Below are 11,193 nucleotides of genomic sequence, written 5' to 3'. Positions count from 1 at the left end.
AAAAAAAAAAAGAATGAGTGATAAAATTAAGTTCCATCTAACATTTTCTTCCAAAAGAATTATCTATGTACCTGTTCCTTTGGAGAACATTACTCTGGGATATAGATGGAAAAAACACAGTATCTTAAATGGTTTGCTTAAAAACAATCTCCTTTTGGAAATCGATTTTTAGGAGTTGCTTTTTAAAAAAATAAAAAAACTGTAGCAGTACTATTAGCAGTGTCCTAAGAAGATCGAATTTTTGATGGTGATGAAAAAGAAGTAAAATACTACTTCTCAGGCTAACTTATAAAAAGAAGTGTGGGTTCCTATATGATCATATTTAATGGCATCAGCTCTAACTGCCTTTGTCAAAGAGGTTCAATTAATTTAGTCAGATTCTAAGATGCCGTTTCAAACCACTAACAGCACTGTAAGCCTCAAAATCCATCATATTTCAACACAAGAATCTTACAAACCAAAAAAGAGAAGAATAAAACTAAGACAACACAGAGCTATGAAGGGGCTTTAAAAAGCTAGTAGGAAAATTCCATTATCTCTTACTTCAATTTTCTACAAGCGTTTTAAAGCCTCCCTCATAATTACAAAATGCCAACATAAAAAGCAAGCATGCTCTATGTTTTTGAATGGAGAGTAATTTTCAATTCATGAACCTTGATCAGGATTTCTTCCCAACAACAGAGTGAACAAGAAAGGGGAATTTTAAAAAAGCGGCAGCTATCATGCCCTAATTCTGTGAAAAGCAGAATTCACAGTCGCCCTGGTCTATGAATAATAACAAGCTTGAAGAAACCCCACAGCCTCTCAACTGCACTACCATCACACAGAAGCCCTAGCAGACCAGCAACCTGGCACGTGAAGTTATTTAGCTGCAGTGTACCTCAGAACTGCAAAGCCTGTCTTAAAGAAAGCCCTGGAATGCAGACAGTGTACCTATAATGCTTTTGAAAACCACCCGTTACTTACGTCAACAGGGACCAGAAGGCTCTTGCCAAGGTGTTGATTAAAAGAGAGGCACCAGGCTTCAGTGTAACCATTCATGTTAGGAACATACTTCTTTATTGTCTCATCATTCAGTCTCAGCCACACACCATCATCATTGTGGATCTATGGGAAATAAGCAACAAAAACAAGCCATGCCCTCCTGTAACTCCTATGAGGCTAGCAAGGGCGGATAAGCTGCAAAGCAGGCATGTCATGGTGGGCATGGAGGTTAAGCATCTGGTTTTTGCAAAATTTTGAGAGCACCTTTAAGGAAAAAAGCAGGAGATGCCAAAGCAGTATGATAACTCACATGGTACGATTGTAGGATGTACAAACAGAGTTAAAATAAAGAAATCATTTATGAGTGAAAGCACAAAGGAATCACATGTTAAGATAAATAGCTGAAAAGTAAAGTCTGCTCGCGCCTTCCTGAAAGAAGCACAAAGTGTCTTCCTGCCCTGTAGTCTGTGTTTTAATAATCAGCTATTACTGGGTGGTATTACTAGAAAGGTGTACTGTCCAAAGTTAAAGTAACTTTTAACATTTGAAACATATAATTTAAAAACAGCACCCATTTCCAGTGAGTCCCTGCGCAAGTTCTGACTACTAAGCATGTGTTTATTTCATGTGTAAAATATGATGATTATTTTTACTTTTAAAAATAAAAATATTTGATAATGAAGATACTTTACCAACACCCCCCACCCCCCACCCCCCAATCCCAAACCTCTTGCCTTTGAATGGCTTCTAACTCATGGCAACCCTGGAGGAGAGAGTGGAACGCCCCTCTTGGGTTTCTGAGGCTGCACATCTTGGGTCTGAACTGCCAGCGTTATTGCTAGCAGCCAAGTGATTTAGATGCTGTGCCAAAAAGCCTCCCTCAATATATGTTTTCCCCCTCAAATTTCTAAAATGGCTTAAAAAGAGAGAATCTGGTAGTCTTATAACTTACAACAGTTCAAAAGTTTATTTCTAGAATTATTGAAAGCTTCTTAGTAAATTACCTCATCAATGAAAGTGATAGTCCCATTGACTTTAACTATGCCAACCTGTTCACTTTGAAGGGAGGGGTGGCTACGGATACGGAGCCCTGCACTGTCCTTGGCCACAAATTTCCGCACCTGAAAAAATCGAAGACCAACAGTGGTTCAGAACAGGCAAATGCAGAGCGAGCTCGTCTTCTAAGGCAAAGTCAAACTAAGCAGATCTAAATACTACTTTTGAGAAACTTTCTCAAAATCATCTGCAGCTGGTTTCTCTCTTCAAATAACAGTGGTTTATTCATAACAATGACAGAAGTTTTCTAAGCATTGACACTGCTTTATTCAAAACAAAACCCCCCCAAAATTAGATTATTTTTTCTTTCAAACTCTCAAGAGAAGAAGAGTAAATAACTTTTCAAATGGTATACAGATTCCATTTGCTATGTTTTTTTTAAAAAAAAATCAGTTTACCAAATTTCCTATACTTACTATTTAGATGTTGGGTAATTAGCTTTTTTTTCAATAGCACAAGATATTCTAAACTTGTAAACTTTATACTCAAGTACAAAGTAGAGGTTTTTAAAAAATGCCCCTATGTACTGCACAAATTAAAAAATAATACAAAAAAATTTAGATTAAAAAAAAACTCAACAGGCTATAGAACACTCATGAAACACAACATTATGCAAATAAGCCAGGGAGGTTGTGTAATTAAGCAATTATTACACTCCACACTTTCTTAGGGATATTTAGGATTCAAAGTCTGAAATCAGGAAACATATTCAGTGCTTGTAGATTTCTCGAAACATCCACAAAGCTCTTTCCTCTTTAAACGATTCTTCAAAGCTCTCTGTTCTGAATTCCTCCCACACTAACCTTATTTGGTTGAGGTTCAGTCTTTGGTTTGACCAGCTGGGTTCCAGGTGGTATCATGCCTTTTGGGGGGTCTTTGACTTTTACTTCTAGGCCAGCATCTGTGAGGAAAAGGAAAGAGCTGTAGCATTTGAAAAAAACGTGGGGATTTCGTTAACTTGATCTTACATTGTCTGCTTTTAGCGATTGAAACAAATGTATTAATTCTGTTATTTACATGTTGATTGAAATTTAATAGGCTAAAAATGAGAAATAGTTGAGGAGGCCCTGGGGCTGCAAATATAACCTTATGAATGGTAATAAAAAGCCCCTCTGTGATGTAAGTGTCACCCAATAGCCTCAGATCAGACCACTTGCTCATCGGCCACATCAAACATCTCTATGACCAGGCTGCATCATAGCACGGTGGTTAAGAGATGGGTTTTTTACGTTAACCTAGGTTTATCCCACCTCTGCACTACAGGTTCAAACCTCAGCACCGTCAATTTCTCATCTATGAAATGGGAACATTAATCGGACTACCTCATTGGGCTGTAGTGTGAATTAAACACACCAGGTCAGCAGAGAACAATAGTAGACATATATTAAGGAATTCATTACCATCATGTCCATTCTGATGTATGGCGACCTTACAGGATTAGGGTGAACTGCCCCTGTTGAGTTTCAGGGCCGCTTCCTGGTAGTTTTGAATTACTGGCCTTGTGGGTCACAGCCCAACATATAACCACTATGCCACCAGCGCTCCTAATGACCCTACAAAGACTTTGCAAATCATCTTTCTCCTACTTAGCTTCTGGTGGGCTTGAACCACTGACCTTGAGGGTAGCAATTCAACGTTTACCTGAAAGAGCCACCAGTGCTCCACATATATCAAGTGTTCAATGTTTAAAAAAAACAAAGCAAACCCAAACTTGCTGCCGTCAAGATGAATCTGCCTATACAGATGCTACAGAAGGGAGAAGACACCTATACAGATGCTACAGAAGGGAGAAGACAGCTCCAGATGGTTTCTAAGGCTGTGATCTGTAAAAACTGATTTGTTCTCCTTCAGAAGGGCTAGTGGGCTCACACACTGACCTTCTGATTAGCAGCCCAATGTGATCCCAAAGGGCACTTGAATAAATCATCAATATTATCATGTACTTTGGTATGACACTAACAGCTTGGTCCCCTTGGGAGAGAGCCGAGTGAGGAATGTAAGGAAGAAAATAGATGTGTACGAGGAAATGTAAATGCCTTTCTTTAGCCTCAGTCTAACAAAGCAAATATAAAGTTGATTTTCCTTATGGATGCTATCATTTTCCTTCACCACACTATTAAAGATGCTGCCCTCTCTATGCCCCCTGAAATTTGACCGGTGTTTTTGGAAGGGGTGTGTGGTGGGGGACTATAAAGCCATTCTGGATGCGTCTGCTCAATTTTCGGATTCTGTCGGTAAGATGTCCCTCTTGTGCTTTGCTACTCACATTCTGCTATCTTTTGATGTCCCTTCGGTCTGTTGGACCCCTACAACACTCAGTAAACTGTTAATCCTGGAGGACAGGAATTGTCTTACATAAAACAATGCTTGGCACATAACCCAAAAACGCTTGCTGAACTAAATTAAAAGCTTTCTGAGCTGAGTCAACTCGACTGCTGTGATGTTTAGCAGCCATGTGCTTTAGCTGCTGTGCATGACAAGAACACATGACCAGGTAACCCTGTGCATGACGGAACACAATGCTGCCTGCCTCTGTGCATCCCCATGATCTTGGCTGTGTTGAGTCCACTGTTGTGCCAATTCACTTCACTGCGGTCACCTTTGTTTATGCTGACCCCTTTCCTTAATACAAAACACAATGCACTCTTTTAAAAGAATTGGCTGTTTCTGATGATGGGTTCAAAACAAGCTTGTCCCTTCTTGCTCCCCTGGAACAGTCTGGCTGTAGTTCTTCCAAGACTGATTTAGTTGCGCTGCTGGCAGTTCATGTACATGCAATACAAAGGATCTTCACAAAGTTCAAGGAAAATGCAATTAAAAGATAATAGAATTTCCTACCAACTTTTTTGAAGCCCCAGTATATTTTATAAATACCACAATTCACATGCATCAGCTATTCTCCTGTCTTCCTGAGGCACTGTCCAGTTTCTGGATATATGTGAGGGGCTGAAAATACCAGGGTTTGAGTCAAGAACATCTTGGTCCTCAAAGGGCTTTGTGAGCTTTTGAGAAACGATGTACAAATGCGCTTTACACAATTGATGTGTGTATGGATTGCGATAACAGTTGTATGAGCCCCTAATAAAATGTTAAAAAAAAAAAAGAAACTATAAGGCACCGATTTACTCTTTCCTACTGGGTCCCTATGAGTCAAATCAACTGAACAGCTGTGGGGTTTGTCTTGGTTTTAGTTGATTAGATGAAATATAGTATGTGGGTACAATGTACTACTATGTAGATGTAAAAAAGAAAAGAACATTTCTATATATTGATATGGATAATAGTTGGCATTACTGTTAAGAGGAAATATTGAAAGTGCAGAGAAATTAATATTCTATGACTTTTGTGTAAGAAGAAAAGATAATACAAATGCCTATATAAGTATTTATTGTCTTTTTGGAAAAAAATTGAATGATAAACCAAGAGATAATAAAAATGAACCAAGATATAATAAAAAAAAAAGGGGCTTTGTGAGGTTCACTCTTCAGATATTCAAAGGTTTCTGGTTTTTTGGTAGCAGGTCTTCTCATGCAATATGACATATAATTTTTAATTGCTGCTCCACACTGGTGTTTTTAAAACGTTTATTGGCAATGCAAAGAAAATGAAATCTTTGACAACTTCATTTTTTCTCCATATTTTATGCTGCTTATTGGTCCAGGTATGAGTTTCATTTTGTACACACTCAGGTCTAACCTGTACTCATGGCTGTAGTTAGCTGCCTGTATCAGTAAGAGCTTCAAGTGATACTGGCTCTACTAAGCCAGCTTGTGTCACCTTCATATAGCTCAGCTTCATAACTTATCTGTTTGGCAAAGTGTTTGAATGAATATGGAGAAAAGATATAATCCTGCGCCTATCTTTTCAAATTTTGTGCCAGGCAATAAATATTCTGTTGAGTAACTGGCTGCCTCTTGATCCATTATATCATTAGTATAGTAAGTGTCACAGAATTCCCATTTTTCATGCTGTCAAATAATTTCTTATGATCTAAACCAGTGTTTCCCAAAGTGGGCAATACTGCAACACCCCGCGCCCTGGCTTTCTGGGAAGACTCTGCTGGGCCAATCCAGGGAGTCTGCAAATGCAGAAACCTATATACTTTATCTTGGATTATCGGATATAGTATACAAGTTTTTGTCAGGGCAATGCCACGCAAACTTTTTTTTCCTGAAAAGGGGGTGATAGGCCAAATAAGTTTAGGAACCTATGGCTTAAACAATCAAATAAATGCCTTCAAGTAGTCAGTAATGCAGATAAACTCCTGGTATTCTCTGGTTCTGGCCTGTAACCATCTGACATCAGCAATATTACTCTTTCCCTGTTTTCTTCTGAGACTGGCTTGAACTCTTAGCATTTCCCTATTGATGAATGGAGGCAGTCATTTTTTAATAATCCCCGGCACAATACAGCTCACATGAGATAGTAATGGCATTGATAATTTCCACCTTCCATTCTATTGCCTTTCTTTGGAATGGGCACTAGTATGGATCTTCTCCAGCTGGTTGGCCAGGTAATGCTTCCAATGTGGCAGCCAGTGGTTGACACATCTCAGTGGATAGGATGTCAATTCCTGGGGCCTTGTTTTTCCACAGTGCCTTTGGTGCAGCTTGAACTTCTTCCTTCTTTAACAGCAGTTTTTGATTCATAAGTTGCCTCTTATAACGGCTGAACATCAACCAATTCTTTTTGGTACAGTTGCTCTGGTTAGTCTTGCCATCTTATTTATTTTCATGCCTTTGCAACATTTAATTTCTACATAGCAATGTTAACGTGTATTTAATATGGTTACATAAACATAAAACACTTCTTTACTTTTACTACAAAAACATTACCAAAATATAGTACCCAAAGGGTATTTTGATAGAGTATTCATACGTGTTCTCTTTCTACCCTATCTCATTCTACAGGTACCTAAAAGGTACCTACAGGTTTCCATTGTAAGGGTTAAAAAAAGGTAGCCAAGATTCTTAGTTTCTGTGTCACAGTACAAATATCTAAGGTAGGAAAACCACATACTAGGTTTTGATTATTGGAACCTTTTTCCTTGAGCATCTGGAAAGTTAAGTGTTAAAAAATATATACATTGATAAACAATTATGTAGAGTCTTCTCTTTATTGTCCAAGTTCATCGATCAGAAAAGAAAAAGACTGATGCTCAAAGTAAAAGCAATGTTGTTTTGAAAGTTAGCAGTGAATTAAGAAAAGTCATTGATTCACATGTATTTACTGAACAACCATTCTCTCTGTGACAGATGCAGAGCTAGACTGGAAGACCCTGAGAAGCACGCGATGCTCTCTGCTCACGTCCAGAAGACAGGTCTATCCTGAAGGGTAACCAGGTGTGCACAGAGCAACACAGAACACAAAGGAGATTCCTCAGAGAACTCAGGAGGAATCACAGAGCTGACCCCATACTAATTATGAAATTTTTAAGACCTGAGAAAGGCTAAGATTTGAAACATGTCTGTATCTATGACAGAGTTAAATGTCAAAGCTGACTTTGATTCTAGTTCTTCATACCAAATGACTCCTATACCTATTTCAATGCCGTCAATGGTCACATGAATGGTGTAAAGTCCAATCGCTCCGGGGGTCCAGTTTGCACAGTAAGTGCCATCATTGTTGACACGAATCAGCATGTTCTCACTTGGTCTGAAAAGATATTGAGACAGGTATTGGACACTTTGCTTTTACTAAACAGTAAGACCATCATTATGAAAATTTAATATTTATTTTTTTATTATCATACTTCCTAGTAATCTTACTGTCCTGTATTTCCCCCCCCCCCAAATGACTCAATTTCATTTCCTCTTCCTCACCTCAAAACTCTATCACCCATTCTCATGATCATGACCTCACCTCTTCCTTCAGTGAGCAAACAAGCAACCTCTGTCTCAATCATGTTCATACCCTACTTTCCCCTCATGGTCTCTCTTCATACACTGGAAGCCAGGTGTTCCACTTGTGCAGTGAGCCTCCTTCCAAGCCTCCCAAGTTACAATCCCTTGTTTCTGCCCCTGTATCGTTTACACTTTAGTGAAACATTTCTATTAGCAGACAACAAGCTTTAGGATCTCTCACCTTAAAAAATACCTCCCCCCTTTGTATTATTGATATAAACATATATTTAACAAGGTATATTTATTCTACCACTGATAACAAAATTTACCTAAAGAGATGTTTACAATCATTTTCTCCCTTTTCTCATTTCTGACTCTCTTGTACCACTTACTCTCCTCTTGGGATTTTGAACCCAACAACCAAAAGCAAACCCATTGCCCACTCACAGCAACCTCTAAGACAGGCTAGAGTCGCCCCACAGGGTTTCCAGACTGTAAATCTCGATGGATGCAGACGACCTCACTGCTCTCTCTTTGGAGTCACGGGTGGGTTTACACCACCAACCCAACGCCTAACACGCTGCACTACCAGGGCTCCTTTTGCAGCCAACATTTCATTGCAGTTGCTGATGCATTTGATCATTGACAACTCCTACGTTCTGGGTGAAATACTGCCATCCTTTTGCTACTGGGTTTTGTCTTCCCTCACTGGCCTTTGGTCATTTGTTGGCTGTACTTCTAACCACGGCTTAACTCAAGGGATGCACCAGGACTAGGCTCTAGATTTTTTACTGTGTGTAATTTTCTCTTGTTCATCCTTCACTCATGCCCTTCTTAAACACCATCCATCTGGTCCTCAAGTTTATCTCCTCTGAATTTCAAACAGGTCTTCTAGTTGCTTATTTATAATCTCTTCTTAGATTACAAAAGGGTATGTTCGCATCTCAAGTTTAATATACCCAAAGAGAAGTTCTAATTCCCCCATGATTTTATCACCCAGCAAAAAAACAAAAACAAAAACCCAAGCCACGTATTCATTCTTCAGTTTTGTTAATCATTTAAAAAGCCACGCTCTCTACCAGTGGTCAATAAACATGTTCTATAAAGTTAAAACCAATACCAATAAAACCCGGGAAAAAGCTCCGCTGGGCACAGCTTTCATAGTACACATTTTTCCCCGCTAAGTGAGCACCGAGCAACTTGCTCTGAGTTAGGGCACCCAGTGACGTCGCCTGGGAAGGTTCTCTGTGGTCACAATCAATTTTTTCGTAAAAGCAGTTTTGATCGAATCTTGATTTTTGTGATAGCCAATTTAAGAGAACAGTGTACGGCTGTGAAATTTTGTTTCCTGGTCAGGAAAAATGCTGCAGAAACTGTTGTGATGTTGAACATAGGTCACAAGCACAGCACCGTGTACAAGTGGTTTTTTCATTTCAAAAAAGGTGACATGTTGATTGATGACAAAGTTCATTTTGGATGTATGTCAATTTCCTGTACAGACAAAAATGTCGACAAAATTCATGCACTTGTGCTCTAAGACTGATGACAATATGGGGAAGTTATCTGAACTGTCCTGGAGCTCAGTTCAGCAAATTTTAACGAAAGATTTGGGAATGAGAAGGGTCACTGGAATTTGTGCCTCAGATTCTGACTGACCAGGAAAAAGAGCGAGAGTGGAAACATGCCGTGCTTTGAAAGAACAGCTCTGAAGTGACCCAGACTTTTTCCCAAGGTCATTACTGTTGAGAAGCCACGGTGCTATTCTTACAACCCTGAAAGCAAACAACAATCAAGCTGAAGACCCAAAAAAACGCTCAAGTGAAATCAAAGGTCACGACCATGCTCATTTGTTTTTTGGAAGTGAGGGGGACAGTGCATTTGGAGTTTGCTCTACAGGTCAGACTGTTAATGAAGCTTTCTACTTAGAGGTTCTGAAAAGACTGCGAAGCCTGATTTGTGGCAAATGGGGGACAGGTTTTGCTACCACGACAATGCACCTGCTTGCACAGCCAGTAGTTGGCAAAAATCAGCATGCTTCTCTTGCCCCACGAACTTCTGTGTGACTTCTTTTTTGTTTTCGAGAATGAAGAGGGACATGAGAGGACAGTGATTTGATGACTTAGAAAAAAAACGAAGGTGCTGTCAGCCATCCAAACAGATGAGTTTGAAAGCCTTTCCAAGAATGGAATCGCAGATTTGACAAATGTATTAAGTTTAATGGAGAGTACTTTGGAGGTGATAAGGCTGTTTCGTTAAAAAAAATAATAATTAAATGCATAGATTGGGGTATGAGGTGCATGTGGAATATGGTTGGGTTTTTTTTTGTTTGTTTGTTTGTTTGTTTTTGGTACTCCTATTTTAGGCTTTAGGATCAAAACCTTGACCACTGTCAGGCCAAAACAGCATGGATAATACACGATCATTGATTTCTTCCCTTTCCATCACCATCTCTTTCAGCAGCCAGGTCTGACAGCTCTCCCTTCTAATGTAGATCCCACTCATATCAATCCCAGTCTCTTCACTTCCAATGCTCACTGTCCGTCCAGCAAAAAAGTCTCTCAAAATGTGTAGCCACTGTCTACCTCATCTGCTTCCTCCCTTGGCTTTCAACAATTTGTTTTCCAATTAAATTTGTTTAGAAAAAAATCACATTCCTTAGCCTAGCTTATTACATTATTACCATTCTACAGACAATGGGCACCACCTTAACAATTATGAGGATTGTGCAGGGCCATCTTGCTTACTTATTTAAAGCTTGTTTCTCCATTGAGATGTAAATGTCCCAAGAATGAGCACCTTTGCTGGCTTGTTCACAACAGTACCCCAGATGACCCTGTAATAGTATCTTCCACAGAGCAGTTACTTAATAGCATTTGCTGAATAAATGAATTTACATAGACATGAGCCAATTTTGGTTGGATTTTAAACGTTTAGGGCATATTAAAAGTCTATTTACATGAAACCCTATTCAATTTATTGTTTAACAGTGGTTCTTAACCTTCCTAATGACCTCCCCAAACATAAAATTATTTTTGTTGCTACTTCATAACTGTAATTTTGCTACTCTTATGAATTGGGTGACCCCAAAGGGGTCGCAACCCACAGGTTGAGAACTGCTGGTTTAACTCATAAAAAATCATATTTATTTAATAAAATTGTATGTTTCCATTGCAGAGGACATTTTATTTATTTTTAAAAACCATTTTATTGGGGGCTCGTATAAATCTTATCACAATCCATACATCCATCCATTGTGTCAAGCACATTTGTTGCTATTATCATTCCCAAAACACTTGCTTTCTACTTGAGC

General features: G+C 39.0%; 1 protein-coding gene across 1 annotated transcript in view; it reads right to left on the bottom strand.

The window, feature by feature from the left end:
* Positions 1 to 11,193, bottom strand: part of MYCBP2 (MYC binding protein 2) — a 284,541-nt gene that overhangs the window by 76,838 nt on the left and 196,510 nt on the right. The window contains exons 49-52 of the mRNA XM_004711247.4: positions 7,580 to 7,695; positions 2,844 to 2,941; positions 1,989 to 2,105; positions 967 to 1,107 (exon numbers count right to left, since the gene is read on the bottom strand). Of these exons, the coding sequence (XP_004711304.1) occupies positions 967 to 1,107; positions 1,989 to 2,105; positions 2,844 to 2,941; positions 7,580 to 7,695 (472 nt within the window). The remainder of the gene's footprint in view (positions 1 to 966; positions 1,108 to 1,988; positions 2,106 to 2,843; positions 2,942 to 7,579; positions 7,696 to 11,193) is intronic.

The sequence above is a fragment of the Echinops telfairi genome, unplaced genomic scaffold (genome assembly GCF_000313985.2).
Source record: "Echinops telfairi isolate 266 unplaced genomic scaffold, ASM31398v2 ScPeMD7_11;HRSCAF=52, whole genome shotgun sequence".
Classification (NCBI taxonomy): domain Eukaryota; kingdom Metazoa; phylum Chordata; class Mammalia; order Afrosoricida; family Tenrecidae; genus Echinops; species Echinops telfairi.
Note: the sequence above shows the minus strand (reverse complement) of the source record. Positions and strands in the feature narration are given on the sequence as shown.